We start from the raw sequence: 16,718 nt of genomic DNA, 5'->3' as shown, positions 1-16,718 counted from the left end.
CTCAACATCACTGTATCTGAAACTAAGAAACCAGACCATTCAAAATTAAAGCAGTTTATTCATATCAATTTTCAGATACCACATTAATTGAAGGAAAGTCATATGTCTCATTTCTCTAATGGCATGCTAATACTTCGAAAAAAATTGATTCCTATATTAGAATAACACACCATGTCCGAAACCAAACTACTGCATCTTAGATGGAAGACGAAAGGTAACAAAGTACACTACAAGTTATATTGCCCACAATATTACCAATTGGAAGAATTTCAAAATTTAACAAATCAATCATAATAATAATGCAAAGAGTGCACATAACCTAGTCACTTTCAAGCTTTGATAAAAACTAGAGCTTAATTAGATGAGTGGTATCTCCACGTGTACGACAAAATGTCACGGTGAAAAAAAACATTCCCAAAAAGAAAAAGAAAAATCTAAAGATTGATTTACATACATACATGCATTATTAACCATTGAATCCCCAAGATTGTGTTTACTGGGGTCTCACATCCTATTGGGAACCTTGATAGGGGAACCAGTGCTTCAGACCACCACAAAAACTGCATCGACACCGAATTAGTGTCAAAATAATATTTTTCCTCTGCTGTACACCATTCATTCATGTTCTTGCACTCCATTTTCCATTCTACTGTAACCTAGACAGAATCAGAACAAAGCATGAGTAAATAAGGGAGCGTACAGTGTTAGGATCATACAAGTAGTGCAACATATAATAGCAGTTGAGTTTCTAATTTCTGCAAGATCATTCTAAGAAGATACAACACAAGGAACATCTTGTTGGGTAGACACATGTGAGTGAAGTCTCACACTGTATAATAACCACAAGTGAGTGGTTGATATAACATAGTTGGGCTCAAACTTATAGACTTAAGCTTTTGGATTAACAAGCATCCCTATATGTTATATTAACTACTCAATCAGAGTCCCCTAGGTTTTGTCTCCCCAACACATTTCATAATACCTAAATCATTTTTTTGCACCTTTAGGAGGACAGATTTCTGCCTTCAAACACTCCCAATTGCAATGTCCAGATGTAGTTCAACTAACAGTACTACATAACAGTAACATGAGTGTATACTAAGCACTCTCCCCTATTAATTGTACATAGGAAATTAGGCATGGAGAAAAGTTAAGTAATTAACTTATAACTTTCAGCACTATCAATTGGTATCATAGATATGTCTGGAAAGTATTCACTGGAAGAGACTCCAGTGGAAAGGACATGCATGTAAATGAGAAAATTTTAAGCAGATCAAATGCTGAAACAGAGAGTATTTTACAAAAAAGAAGCTACCTGCTATTGTGGGCAACTGCATATTACTCAATGAGGCATTAGAAGGCATGGCAGGTGAAACAACCACTCAAAGAGCCCATCTGACGGGTTCTGCGGAATGATATCACCTTATGGGAAGCCCCAGTAACTTGATGGGCCTGATTGGCCAGCATTGAACTCCTCATTTCTTGAGCTCTCTTCTGAGCCGACCTGAGCTTGTTCATAATCTTGTCCATAGATGATGACCTTTTCTTTTCGAGCTTCATCTGAAATAAATGTCAAGTAAGGGCCATAGTACCAAATGCTTATGCCTTCCCTTTTCAGAATATGAACACATAATGCATGTTTGACAAGGTTGCCATAAACCATGAGAGAGACAGAAAGAGAGAAATCCATGATCAAGCAGGCACAATCTGAGATGTGGAACTTTTTCCATAGAGACTTCTTATTTCTTAATTGTGAATTTAGCAATCCCAAAAAAACTAATTCTTCTTCTTTTTTATATACTATTTGCAACTCACACACATGCGAGAGAGAGAGAGAGAGAGAGAGAGAGAGTGATTTCTTTACGACTTTTATCATTTCTTTCTGTGGCCTGCACATCCACCAGAGATGAAGGCTTGAAATGAATAGATAACTAACTGGTTTTAGTGAAAATTCTTCTATAATCCTATTTCCTGCAAATTTCAGTTCAAAGGTTGGGCTGAATGGCCTTCCCATAATCCTCCAATGTCCTGCTATTAAGTAAAAGGAAAAACATTCTTGCAAAATTTCACATTGCAACTGACTTATTCAAGAAAAGTCACTTTGTAGCATGTTCAGGAGTGAAGTGTGTCGTGTTCCTCATCGGTAAACCTAAACTAAAGACAATTTGATTAACCCAGAATTCATCTTTGGTGATATATTGACTAGAAATAAAATCATGCTAGGCTAGACCAAAGTGATACATTGAAAAGATATATTCAAATGACATTCGGGGAAATAAGAAAAATACAGTACCAAGGACTGATCATTGGTAAATGTTTCAACTGATATAAAATGATACATGATGAAACACTTTATTAAAAATGACCTCTAGTTTGCGTATAGCTGCCTCAGCTTTTGCCTTCTGCAGGTTCTCCCATGCATTGATTTTGGCTTCCTCTCTTTTCAACCTGGAAAAATCAGCCATTGACACATTAATATAGAACAGATAAATATCTGCATAACTTTCATGACAGTAGCTAATAGCAGAGGGTGAGTCTTATCCTTTGATATGGTACTATGGCCAAACTTCTTTTCAATAATTAAGGCTTATAAGTAATAAAATCGGTGGCCTGAAATATCTTTGCTAAACTAACCAATCAATTGCTATCATCTGGAAGGCTTGGAGCTGAATTATTTTGGGAAAATTTGTTCGAGTTCAAAGTAACAGCTCAACTCCTTGAGAGAATTAAATTACTATATATCATAGGTCCGTGCTCCACTCAATTTAAGAAGCTAGCCATCTTCTTAGGATGATTTAAACAATCATTGTCTTTCCAACTGTAACATGAAAAGATATATCCTAAAGTTTATAATGCCAGTGTTACAAAATCAAAAACCCTTTCTTCTATTTGACCCCATGTTGATGACCTAGGGAACAATATTAAAAAGAAGGGAGATTCAAAGATTTCCTGTTAGGGGACCTCATGATTTTTGGAAAAGAGAAAATTGCATCTTTGACATTTTTCTTTGCAAACCTTCAATGACCCTATTTGCTTCTAAGGTCTCCTTCGTATCATATTTTCATTCAATGATCCCACTAAATAAAGATAATGTAAGCAATAAAGTTGTCAAATATTCATACTTGGAAATTGTCTTTATATCCCAATCTGAAGATTGAGCATCCAAATCTTTCTTTTTCCAGTTATCAACATTGTCTGAACCCTTCCCAGGAAATCGGGCTTTATGTTTCTTGGACCACCTAGTCATGGTGACACGTTCATCTACCTGCACATCCCTAACTTCCAATTTAGAGGACGGGACACTCTGCAACTCCACTATAGGCAGGGCAGAGGGATTGGAGGCAGAGAATGAAAGCCTCCTTTCGGGAGATGAATGAGAGCTACCCTCTGGGCTCATCTGGGTTGCCATGTCCCTTCTCGACACACCACGAGATATATCAGTGCCGGCATCCTTGACCCCATCATTTTTTTCATCTGTGTTAGATCCAAGGTCAAAAACCCAAATATCAGATATGTAAATATACAACAGGTTTAACAATTTCATTAAAGACCCCCAGCTTCAAAGACAAAGATAAGACTTAAACTCAACATAGTCCAAATCCAGCACCTCACCCACATCAAAATGTTCCCACTATTATCTGTTATAAGAATCCTAACCAACTTTCTTCAACTAATAAAACCCCAAGGGATAGCACAATCTGCTCAAGACCACACCTATTAATCGGGGTCAACAACTCACTTTATCAAACAAAACAAAAAATAACCAAAAACCCATTGAAGAAACTGATATCCAGTTTTCCTTTCTTTTTTTCCTTTTTTTATAAGTTAGAAATTCTACTTTAGCTGAACTAAGTGTACACGTGTGGTGGAGAGCACTCTTTTGAAAACTTGAATCTCAACTCTTACTACTTGTACACTCTACAAGTACCAATACTTGTGAAGAGAACATCCGGTGCATGTGGTGACATCCAGTTATTAACTCACTCAGTTTTTTTTTTTTTTTTGGGAAAAATCAATTTCTTGTTTTAGATTAGCATTATAAATCTATTGAGTACCACATTTAAAATCCACAAATTAAATGAAATCTAAATAACATGTAAGTTCTAATTCAAGAAACAGAGGCTTAAACAAAGCTAAAATGTTAAACCAGTACCTCTTGACCCAGGCAATGAAGACTGGTTCAGCATCTCAGAGTACCCATGCACGCTAACCGACCGAGCCATGCAAGGCTCATTCCTCCCAATAAACCCTCCACCATTGCCGCCACCACCACCGCCGCCACGCATGGCCAATCCATCGGCCGCCATGACTCCGGCCGAGAACGGAGACCCCGCCACCACAAAATTCCCCACGTTCCCTCCATCAAAAATCGGCGAATACAGCGAGTAATACGCAACCCCAGGCGGTCCGAGCGGTCCGCTCTTCGACTTAGGCCGCCTTTGCTGCGGCAGCGGCTGCTGAGGCTGAACTGAATTCCTCGAACTACCGCTATCTCCCGATACCGGACTGAAAATCCACCTCTCTGCATCTTCCCATTTCGAAGGCAAAGTCCTTCCATTGTTGAAAGGTAACAACGAAGTACTAGTAGCTAGTTGTCTACGGTTACCACCGCCGCCACCACCACCACCATTCGAGTGCGATGGTACTCGCTCTGAGCTCCAACCTTTTTGCATTCCTACACTCGCGTGCCGATAATTCGGCGTACCGGGACTCGGAAACGTACCGCCGGATTTCCGAGACGAAATCGCCGAGGCCTTTTTCATCGATGCCAATCGCGGCGATGACGCGGCGGCGGCGGTTGTAGCATTGTTTAGATCCAACGAAGCTGGTCTTCTTCTATCTAGCTTCTTCGACAGCGCTTCAGATCTGGATCTCCGATCCTGGCATTCTATATGGAACAAAGAAACAAAGAAACAAACAAAAAGTACAGCTGAACAAGTTTAATGCTATTTTCGAATTCAATCATGGAAGTAAGTGCTCAGTGAAAAGTGTACCTTTGAGAGCAAGAGAGAAAGAGCTTCTCGCAGAATCTAGTGGAGGAGATTCGTCTTCAAAATCTCCATCATTGTTGTTGTCTTCTTTTTGCGCTGCGTATTACAGAAGGAAACAAACAGTGAGTGAGTGAGAAAGAGAAAGCGACATTGGATGAGGATTTGAAATTTCCTTTTTAAAAAAGCGTCGTCGTTTGTACTTTTTGTTTTGGTTCGTTTAAATTTTCAAAGAGCCAAATCTACGAAAAAAAAAAACACTGTGAGTGTAAGTGTCAGCACTGTACCTTTTGCCTTTTCTCCTCTTTTAGAGAAAAAACGACTGTGCTGTTTGTTGTTTGGATCTGGATTTGGAGGATCTGGACCACTCAAACTCTCGTGATGATGATTATCTGCCAAATGCTGCACCGACTAGTGTTTTTTATTAGCTGCCTTCAATTCTAGCGGTAGAAATGCGAAATCAAAATAGAAAAAAACAAACATGCAAAAGAATATTACTAGAGAGATTTCGGAGGCGAAGGAGTCGTGATCGTGTGCATCGGAGGCGAAAGAGCAGCGATCGACGCTAGCCGAAGCCGAAGAAAACAAGCTGAAGTTGGATTCGAGAGTGAAGATCACAGAATCAGGACTAGCATCGCGATGAGCTCTCAATCCTGATGATCTCGACGAGACTTGCTGCTGCTCTTGAAACCCTATCTCCGGCATTGTATATATGTAAGTTTCAGTGTGAGCAGCTTTTTTCAATTCCTCCCTCACATCGCATTCACACTAAAATTTGTGAATGATAGAGACTTTCTCTCTGAGACTGCGTGTGTGAATGGCGGGTACGAATTATATAATAAGCGCTAATTATGTTTCGCGAGCGTGCTTGGCGTTGTGTTTATGACTTACTGTTGTTTTTTTGAATTATTTAAGCGTGAATGGACTCGAGAGAAAAGACAACGGTTTTGGCTTTTTATCTAAATTCTTTAGGCGGGGTTTTGTTTGTGTTAATAACGTGGAAAGTAAGTGGGGTTTGCTTCTTTTGATGTTTTGTGGGGTCTTCATGGACTTTGACTGACTGTAAATTTGACTGGACTGGAATGACAGTAGGGCCCTTGGATCTTATCTTGGATTTGAATGTGTGGGGTTAATGACATTGGGCCCATTTAGGGGTATTAATGACTTTTCGGTTGTTACTTTTTACCAAGGTAATTATTACTATTTCGAAAGGGAAATTTTTTTTTTTTTTTTTTTTGAAAGGGGAATGTAAAAAATCTCGCAATCCAAGGACAAAGCCATGGCAGGACATCATTATGACGTATGTCGTGGGAGTAAATTTTAACGATAAAGGTGAAAAGGAAGTTTAAAAAAATTACAGAAAAAAAGTGGCAATTTTGTTTGATTCCAAAATCTTATGAATTATCTTGTATATTTATTAGGTTATAAAATCAATCAATCACTGAAAACAACCTTTCATTAAAGAAAACAAAACGTTGTGAGCTCATCTTTAGCTTTTAGATTAGTAAAATATTTAAATACCGCTTCCACGAATCTTGCAAAAAGAAAAAGGGCTGAAATTGTGATACTGTTAAACTTGTGAGTAGTAAGTAAAATGTTTTTATCAACCATAAAATGTTTTGGTTTCAAATTTTTTTAGTTTGTAGCGTAATGGATTTGATTACGACTAATATAGAAAGGAAAGAGAAAATTTTCTAACGAAAATATTCTAACAAAAGTTTTTTTTTTTTTTTTGGGCTGAATAGTTATATATTCACAAACTATTGAATTGCACATCTCAATCAAACTGTTAAAACAGCGACAATTTGGTTATTCTCTAAAGCACTAAATTATTCTGTTAAATTACACCAAACTGTTGAAGTGCACATCGCAATCAAACTGTTAAAACAGCAAAAAAGATTATTTTTCTTATTCTTTTTACACAATGACCTTTTGAAATTTTGCCTGTTTTGTTTGTGCTTTTGGAACAGACTCACTAAGATTTCGCCGGCAAGATTCTTTAACTAGCGCCATTTATGCCATAACCTACCCTCATTACGTTACCCATTCACTACTTCACTTCATAGACAAACTATATTTTCACCGAGCTTTTTCTCAATCAATATATATATATATATATATAAATGTTGGATGGAAGTTACACAATTCAATAACTTGTTATAAAATTCATATTTTTAAAATATCATCATTAAATTATATGTTCTTAAAATTCATGTCAATTTTCACGTCAATTGAATATTATTTATTATTTGATTCATAAACTCATCTTTTATGCATTATTTTAAATTATAAAAACTTGAATTTAAACAATTGATTGATGATATGACTATTAATCTTTGATCATCTTGAAATTTTACAAGTATAGAAAATATACGAATATAACAGTAATTTTGCCAAAATTCGCATCCAATTAAAAAGTATTGAGTGGTATAATATTGTTTAAAGTTACACCAAATGTAACTTGAACCCACCAAGCAATGAATTCCAATTAGTATAATGATAAAAGAGTAATCATCGAAAACGGACACCATAAATTAAAACACCCTACAAAAAATTAAAACAAAATATACATTTTTACCGAACAAAATTCAATTTTTTTTAAAATAATAGTGCCACAGTCAGTAATTCATATAATCATAGGATACCCTATGTATTGTTTATGTCCCCTGGGGGAACAGAAGAAATGTGACCGTATCTTTCTGTCCCCATAACTGGTGCCGCTGGACCTGGTCGCCCTTTTTGTTAATTGACTCTCTTTGTCACGTCTATGCATTGAATTTTTTTAGATATATAAACTCAATATAAAGTTTCGGAAGTATATGTTAAAGGGCAAAATTTAAGTATGGTTGCTAAACATTGTACCATAAGTTTTTTAATCAAATTTGGTCATGTAGTCATATATATATTGTCGAAAGATAATATTCGTTGTGATTTATTGAATAATGAAAGACAATCACAAAAAAACAAAAAATGAATAATGCTACTACAAAACAAAAACAATACCCACCACTCAAATGATGTTGTGATCGATTCAGTACTATCATCTTGAATGATTCTTCCATTCCTTGACAAAAAAATACTGGTGCCCAATCTACCAAGTCAGGTAAAAAGATCACTTGTTCATTTTCTTGGAATTGAACTATTCCTCACAGAAAAACATCCACATGTACTTCAATCAAGGATTCCATTCCTTGACAAAAAAATACTGGTGCCCAATCTACCAAGTTAGGTAAAAAATCACTTGTTCATTTTCTTGGAATTGAACTATTCCTCACAGAAAACATCCAATATGTACTTCAATCAAGGATCACATATATCGGTGATTGAGAGATTGACTCATCACAGGGTAGAAAAAATGTAAAGAAAAGTAATAAACAAGTCCTCGAGGAAGGAGCTCTCTGGCTTTTTTGTCAACAACATATTCAATCGGTGGCAGATAAGAGATGGTGAACCTGGGCTCAAGCCGGTCAAACCGGGTTTTGCAGCAAACGAATAATAAAATAAAATAAAATTTTCTTTAATTATATAGAAATCTCAAACTAGATGGAAATTGGAAAGTTCTAAATCTATATAGCAATGGACAATGGTGGCACATATGGCATGAATTTAGAAACTTGAAGATGACACGTGAAGAAAGTGATAAAACACTTAGGTAAGAACAAGCAAAGCTGGCCTAACTCATTTGGTAATATATATATATATATATATATGAGATGAGAACATTAACTATCGCAAATAGAGTCTGTCTTTTACCTCACTCAATCACTCGTGACCTAACACTATGCAACCACACAAGGCTTCCCAAGTTGCGATAAGAGTAAAGAGCTTTCTGTTTGGTTGAGCTTAGGCGATGCCCCATTCCTCGAATGGTCACTTTCATTTGATCATCAACTCACATCAAGGTCTACTTAAAAAAAGTAATGACAAAACAAAATTAAGGTCAAGTTGGGATGTAATGGGAGGTTCAACTATCAATTCAATTATTCAATTCTCTTCCTAAATTCATTTTGATAGAATAATAACAAAACCAAGTTCATTCAAGTTGGGATGCAAATAAATAATCATGCAATGGGATGTCCAAAATGTCAATTCAATTATAAACTTTTGATAGTGTCAAGTTGGGATGCAAGTAATGCAATGGCATGTTCAAATGTCAATTCAATTATATGCTTTTTATAGTGTCCATTTCGAAACCATATATTTTTTGGTAAATTTTTTTTTTAGAGATAATTTCAACTTATGACGTCCACTTCTGATGATTACTCTTTATTATCAAATTAAGACACCAATTAATTTTTTGGTATAAGTAAAGATCAAATTCCGTAACTTTTATCAAAAGATAGTGTTTACAAAATATATAATTTTGTAGTTTTTATGTTAAATGTGTAACAAAAAATACTAAAAACTAGCACACACAAAAAAAAAAAACTAGTTAAATTAAATTTAAAAAATAAAAATGAAAAACTGATAAAAACTAAAAATTAACAAACACTTCGTAAATTTAACTTTTCATTAAGAGCTTTAGGTGCAGATTTTAATTAGAAAATTACATGATTTGCACCTTCAACTATAATACAAAATAATTATTTTAAACCCAAAATTAAATTAAATTAAATACAAACAGCAAAGGATGTATTATGCTAAATCCGGTACAAGGAAAAAGCAGCACCGTTAATAAGCAAGCTTTCATTATTTAGAAATATGACACTCCAACAAAAAAAAATATAAAAAAAATAAAGTAGTATAACAGGTTGTTTTGTAGTTATTATGGCATTCAAATCAGTATAATTTTTGTTCTGACAAGGATATTTATGTGCTGGTCCACCAAAATGGCCCTTTCCTTTACGATATTCATGGAAATTCAAAGCAAGTTGATTTTTCATTAAGAGCGTTAGGTGCATATTTTAATTAGAAAATTACGTGACTTTTTTATGAATGAAAATTACGTGATTTGCACTTTCAACTATAAAATAAAATAATTATTTTAAACCCAAAATTAAATTAAATTAAATACAAACAACAAAGGATGTATTATGCTAAATCCGGTACAAGGAAAAAGCAAAACCGTTAATAAGCTTTCATTATTTAGAAACATGACACTCCGACATAATAATAATAATAATAATACTTTAAAAAAAAAAATGGTAAATTCCACTAACCCCCTAAAGTTTGGACTAATACCAATTAAGTCTAAGACATTTAAAAAATGACCAACTTGGTTCTTGTGAGAGTGCTTTTTTTTTTAGCACTATGGCCCGAGGATCCTGGGCCGTGTGAGGGGTACTTGGTGGACTGGGATCAATTCCCCGCAGCTAACAGGCTGATTTAGGAATAGATTTGTGCACAGAAACAAGCTTCCTACAATTACAAACAAACTAAAAAAGAGTATTTGTATTGAACAACATTTAGCAGTAAAGGAAATGCATAATAAGTGAAATAAAATGCGAAGAACATGTTAGGGATCCTCCGACTGATGATGTATGTTTTATTAGTTTTTTTGTTCTCTTTTAAAACTGTGATTACAAAGCTCACTACAACATGGTGCAAGGTTCAAGTGAGTTCAAAAATTACAGACTTTGATAGCCATTCAAGCTTCAAAGACTTGCAAAGTTTGAATCCGTTGAATCCGAGCGTGTAATGTAGTGGCTGTTTCGGGGATCCCGGGAAAACAAGTTCCTCTGTTTTCCCTTTTGTTTTACAGAGTATTTCTTATATCTTTCGGGACTTTTAGAAAAATAACTCTCAGTGTCTTAATGAATGGTCTATGCTTCTCCAAAAAATTGAATTCTATCTCTTCCTTTCCCCCCTTTTTATAGCACAGTGGCGGGCTCCTGGGGTACTACCAATTTTCCTTTTTGCCCTTTGAAGTTGGTTCAGCGCCTGGTTGTCCCAGGGACATGTCGTTTCCTTTTTTCTTATAGCTCTTCTCTTTTTGCTGCGACAGGATGAAAGTTTCCCAGCAAGCTTCCCATTTCCGGATTTCCCCTTGGTTGACCTGAGGTGTTTGGCTTTTCTTGCTCCAGCTTTCCCAGCTTTCCCAGTTGTACTTTCTTTGTCTTTTTTCTTCAAATGGTTGGGACCAAATCTCCTGCATTTTTATCTTTTTTTGTCTTTCTTCGAATGAGAGTCTCCCAGCGTGCCTTTTGTCTTTTTTTTCTCATCAAGTCTGCTTCAACTTCTCCTCATGCGTCCGGGGATCCTCTGGCTCTGGTATTGCTTCTGGGCGTCCCGACCCAAGTCTCCCTTCTGGGCTTGGTTGCTGTTTGCTTTATCTGTTTTTCTTGGGCCCTTTTCTTTGTGGACCTCTGAATCAAGTCTTCTGGGCTCCCTTCTTTTTCTTTCTTTTCCCCTTCCCTTCTTTTATTGTGAGAGCCCATCCTTTCTCTTTTTTTTGTGAAATGGGCCCAAGTCTTTTTTCACCTCTTTTCTTTTGGGCCTATTTTGTGGCTATTTAATATTTTGTACCTCAACAGTTCTTAAAAGACAATTTTATCCCTAACTCCGTTTAGCACTATTCACTCATCTTTCTCATCTCAGGCCCTCTCTTCTATTCACTGTGATTACACTAATCACACTACACAGCTGCACAAATCACACAATCACACTACACAGTTGCACCATCTCATAGAACACGAACATACACTCATAGCCATACAAATTCCAAAACCCGAAACCCCAAAAATCATCCCAAATTACCAATCATACACAGATTCATATGCACACACTAACAAAATCACCATATTAGAGCCATTTTGAGACAAACCCTAAATCAAAAATACCCACAAATTTGCAAATGACCATACCCAAACCCCTTTCAAACCCAAATCAAAAATCACCAAATCCTTATATCACATAAGAAAACTCAATCCGCAAATTGACCAAGACCCAAACCAACAAAGAACCAAACCAAAAGAGAAGAAAATTAGAACAAAGAAAGAGGGAGATCGACAACCACTAGTGGTGGTGTGGTCGATGGTGGTGGCAGAGCTCGTGGGTCTTTGTCAAACGTTCCCTTGAGATTTGACACACAAACCCATACACAAACAAAGAAAAAAAAAAAAAAAAACTCTTAAATATTAATGAAAAGTGACTCATCTTGAGCTCTCTTCTTACCAAGACATCAATAAATCCATTGGCATAAGTGGAAATAATAATGCAAACATTTATGAAGCCAACATTCACAAATCACAACAAAACAAGACCTTACACCCACAAGCACACGTGTTGCGGGAGCCAGAGAGAGGTATACAGTTTTGATTGTTCTTCATAAACAACTACAATAATCCAACGACCTTCATTATTATATGGCTTTAGGGAGCAACAACTCTAGAACCAGTAGATTCAATTCTTTGAAACCTTTAATAGTCAATATTTCATTTGATTCGTTAAACTACTAAAGAAAAAGAAAAAAAGGCCACCCTCCTACTTCAATGGGTGGCAGCGTTACCAAACTCAACTACATGTTTCAATGACGCATTTACTAATTTGAAAGGAAAATATATCAAAGAAAAACCTCCTCTCTAGTTGCTGAACTAACCATTAATTCCTATGATCCACAATCTACCCAATAAGGACACTACGGGTCAGTTTGGATGGAGGGGACAAGAAAAGGAGTAGAGTCCTTTTCTGTACTACCTCTTACCATAATCTACAGGGTATCGTAGTCTACCCGTACCAGGAGAAGACTCGCCTTATTAACTTGGAATTTTATTCTGTTACCATATTTTGTTACAACCCAATGTTAGTTTATAGGAAAAGTAACATTTCTTTAATTTATATGGAAAATATCTTTCCAACACTGGCTAATATTGCACTACATAATCTATCAAATGTCCAGACAAAGTCAGTCCGTAGAATAATTTACAAAATTGTACAAACGCTGTAGAATAACTTACAAAATTGTACATACGCCATGGCTACGACTAGATAGCCACTTTAACAGGTGCTCCATGCCCATATAATATGGAGTTCAGCTACCATCTGATCTCACCACCGGTGCATCAGTGATCAGGCTGATTTATTGTCAACTGCTGAGGTATTGAAGTAAGCAGTTATTGCCTTCAACTTGCCATTTAAATAGTTCTTTTCAACCTGGGACCATGGACCTTGGCCATTAGTAATGAAAATATAAAAAGTAGTAAGTGAAAAAAAAAAACTGCACAATAAGCTTGTCCTGAAAATATCAACAAACCAAACAACAAACATTAAAAGTCCATATTAAATTGCATTCCAGGCTGTCAGTGAGAATGGGGCAAGACTATAAAAAGATGCCAGTAAATTCTCTTACTAATTCTATGGCAGTATTACTAGACACAATTTAGTCCCAATTTTTCATTTTACCATCAGCTTTACAGCACAATGTAACATATAACAATTCTTTCTGGATAAACAACAGATATAAATATTAGAAACAGGACAATTTTTGGACACAATTCATTCTTAATGGAAACAAAAGGTCCAAAGCCAATTTCGAGAAGAAAGACAGAAAGTTGATCCATCACCGTTCATTAACAAAGACTCTAAAGAATGAAAATTTCCATCTTAAAGGTGCTAGCTACCCCAGCTGGAAATGTTTCTCATTGAGTACCAAAGACAACAGCTCAAAGCCTGCCTTCACACTGAGGACAGACGTTAAAGGGATAGGAGAGCACTAACACCACTACGTAGTCAAGAGGCCTAATTGGCATCCGATGGACCAAAATAATGCCATTTCATAAAATCTTAGAATTGATCTTAGCATTTTTAGTTATTACTAAAGGATGAAATATAACCCTAAAAGCTACATGAAGCCTGAAATGCATTTAAGAAATTCTGCAATCACATACATCCAATTGAAACCTTGGGCCTATGATCATATCTTAAATTGACTTTTACACTTGGGAGGAAAGAGTGAAACATCTGCCAAATATTAAACTTAGTGTGAGTTTGGATAGCGTTTTAGGCCTGGTGTTGTGCGTTTGCATTTCATTTTTGTGGATCCCGTGTACTATTCACAGGACCCGCAAGTACGGAATCTGGCAAAATCAACTTTAAAACTAGGTCCCACGGCACTATTCATACATTTAAAAATTATTTTGTTACAATCTTTTTAATTTTCAGTAATAAACGATATCCAAACAAACCCTTAGTGTCTGTTTAACAAAGATTATTTTTACCAACTTATTTTACTATTCAACATATTTTTGCTTATTTATAGGTCCCACTGCACTTTTTGGTACTATTCATGGGTCTCACTATACTATTTCAACTAACTTTTACCTTTATCTACAGTACTTTCAACAAAAAGCTTTTAATTTTAAGAAAATAAGCGGATCCCAAACGAATACTTAGAAAAAGCTCGCCAAATAAACAAAATTAAGAGATCTACCTCTAGTGCCCATGGAGGGTGAGCAGATAAACACAACTCTGCCAATTGGTTGAGATCAACATTTCTTGGGAGAAACATGACTAGTCTGGAAGCAATTTCCTTTGCAGTATTAAAGAGAGAATATCTGCACAAGTACATATCAGAGTAGCATGATGTTAACACCAGCCTTCAGAAGGGAAAAAAGAAAATTTTAATATAATGCCCAACTTAGAAAGGAAATCCTCACCCATCACGTGGCTTTAGCATTGTCTTGATGTCATATGTCTTCACTTTAAGATAATCAGGTCCCCCCCAAGGCGGTGATAGAAAAACTGTGTCTGCCTGCAGCACCAAAGCATACTTGCTGAATATAATCAGAATATCAAAGAAAATAATTACAACATCAACAAAGCAGTAGACCCAAATTTTCGGGGTCAGCTATGGCTTCTCAACAAATTAGCCAAGGTCAGCCATGTCTATTCTTTTCCTCCATTCTATTCTATATGTAGTCATACACACATGTATAAATAAATACATCTTAAATTTGCGCATCATACAGAATAGTAAATGTTTACCATTTCATCGTAAAGTTTAAACATTGTACAGAATAATATCTGGGATAGCTACCCAACTCAAGAAGTTTTAAATCACCACAATTTGAGGTCTGCTACAAATACAGGGAAGACAACATTATTTTGAAAACAAATAAAAGAAATGTAAATTTTTTCACAGCTTATAAGGGGGGATGCTACTTAAGATAATTTTTTGCACCACTTACTGTTCCAGCCAGATCTGTTTGACTATGAGCCCACCAGGCAAATAACAGACTAAAATCAGAATATTTTCTATTGAAGGACCCTTGAACATGAAAGACATTAGAATTAATCAGTATGAGGGATTCTGATTGGAGGACGCCTTTAAAAACAAACATTTAAACAAGTCCATGCCAATACCAATTGGTTGTAGAAAAGTTCCCACTGTACAAAACAGCAGAATTGCTTGAAACTTCTCAACATCACATCTTAAAGGCTGATCCTCGACTATACATATGTTAATGCTCTTAATCTAAGGCACCAATTCTTTACTTTCACTAAACAGTCCATTTATACACTAATGTAATAGTTTTGGGGTACTTAATGTTCTTCATAACAACAAAGCCTTCAACAACATTAATGATAACCTAACATCACAATTGCTCCTCCCTAACAATAAATAACTATCATAGAACTATTGAATATAGATTTTTTTTTTAAATTTATTCTAGATTATATCTCTTTTTACCCAACTTAAAATTGAGAGGAAATAGAAAATGTACCAACACAAAGCATCATGCAATTTCCACCACGCTGCAGGACATCAAACACGGTCACATGTTATTATGTTAAGAAACCAATTCAATACCTTCAGTTTGGGTGCCAGACTGAAAAAGTCTCCATTTATGAAATCAATGTGGTCATCAACTCCATAGATAGCAGCATTGTGATGTGCATAATCAATCTTATTTTCATCAATATCAATTGCAATCACATGTTTGCTCCTGAAAATTGACAAATACAAGGGCAAGCATAAATAATCAAATGTATAATGCAAGAACATATTGGGAAAAAGAGCCATGAAGTTCCACCTGATCCCTGCACATGTATCATGAATAAAAACGAATAGGGTAGATGAAACCTGAATTTATAGAGGTACTTACAATTAGTTAACATGGGTAAAAACACCAAACACCAATAGTTTCACAATATTAAAAAAAAAAAAAAAACACTGTGAGTGTAAGTGTGAGCACTGTACCTTTTGCCTTTTCACCTCTTTTAGAGAAAAAACGACTGTGCTGTTTGTTGTTTGGATCTGGATTTGGAGGATCTGGACCACTCAAACTCTCGTGATGATGATTATCTGCCAAATGCTGCACCGACTAGTGTTTTTTATTAGCTGCCTACAATTCTAGCGGTAGAAATGCGAAATCAAAATAGAAAAAAAAAACAAACATGCAAAAGAATATTACTAGAGAGATTTCGGAGGCGAAGGAGTCGTGATCGTGAGCATCGGAGGCGAAAGAGCAGCGATCGACGCTAGCCGAAGCCGAAGAAAACAAGCTGAAGTTGGATTCGAGAGTGAAGATCACAGAATCAGGACTAGCATCGCGATGAGCTCTCAATCCTGATGATCTCGACGAGACTTGCTGCTGCTCTTGAAACCCTACCTCCGGCATTGTATATATTGTAAGTTTCAGTGTGAGCAGCTTTTTTCAATTCCTCCCTCACATCGCATTCACACTAAAATTTGTGAATGATAGAGACTTTTTTCTCTCTGAGACGGCGTGTGTGAATGGCGGGTACGAATTATATAATAAGCGCTAATTATGTTTCGCGAGCGTGCTTGGC

At 36.0% G+C, this 16,718-nt stretch overlaps 2 protein-coding genes across 7 annotated transcripts; both read right to left on the bottom strand.

Moving 5' to 3' along the window:
• Positions 1–265: 265 nt before the first annotated feature.
• On the bottom strand, positions 266–16,663 carry LOC112003292 (uncharacterized). Of its 5 annotated transcripts, none has more exons than XM_065778155.1 (8): positions 16,340–16,663; positions 16,126–16,249; positions 4,995–5,087; positions 4,154–4,888; positions 3,123–3,474; positions 2,367–2,448; positions 1,316–1,560; positions 266–656 (listed from the first exon to the last, which is right to left on the bottom strand). In XM_065778155.1, exons 1-7 carry the CDS (start codon positions 16,544–16,546, stop codon positions 1,354–1,356), a joined length of 1,800 nt encoding a protein of 599 aa, XP_065634227.1. In that variant the 5' UTR covers positions 16,547–16,663; the 3' UTR covers positions 266–656; positions 1,316–1,353. The 5 variants fall into 5 exon arrangements, with proteins under 5 accessions (XP_065634227.1, XP_065634229.1, XP_065634228.1 ...); XM_065778157.1 differs by having other exon boundaries at positions 16,126–16,240; XM_065778156.1 differs by lacking the exons at positions 16,126–16,249; positions 16,340–16,663 and adding exons at positions 5,276–5,399; positions 5,487–5,844 and having other exon boundaries at positions 266–649.
• On the bottom strand, positions 12,734–16,043 carry LOC112003289 (uncharacterized). 2 transcript variants are annotated; one of them, XM_065778158.1, is made up of 4 exons: positions 15,736–16,043; positions 14,582–14,676; positions 14,356–14,479; positions 12,734–13,079 (listed from the first exon to the last, which is right to left on the bottom strand). In XM_065778158.1, the coding sequence occupies exons 1-4, from the start codon at positions 15,946–15,948 to the stop codon at positions 12,996–12,998; spliced, it is 516 nt and encodes a 171-aa protein (XP_065634230.1). In that variant the 5' UTR covers positions 15,949–16,043; the 3' UTR covers positions 12,734–12,995. The 2 variants fall into 2 exon arrangements, with proteins under 2 accessions (XP_065634230.1, XP_065634231.1); XM_065778159.1 differs by lacking the exon at positions 15,736–16,043 and adding an exon at positions 14,910–15,544.
• Positions 16,664–16,718: the final 55 nt, after the last annotated feature.

This window comes from Quercus suber, unplaced genomic scaffold (assembly GCF_002906115.3).
Source record: "Quercus suber isolate HL8 unplaced genomic scaffold, Cork oak 2.0 scaffold_174, whole genome shotgun sequence".
Lineage (NCBI taxonomy): Eukaryota > Viridiplantae > Streptophyta > Magnoliopsida > Fagales > Fagaceae > Quercus > Quercus suber.
The sequence above is the reverse complement of the archived record's forward strand: the minus strand, read 5'-3'. Positions and strand labels throughout refer to the sequence as shown.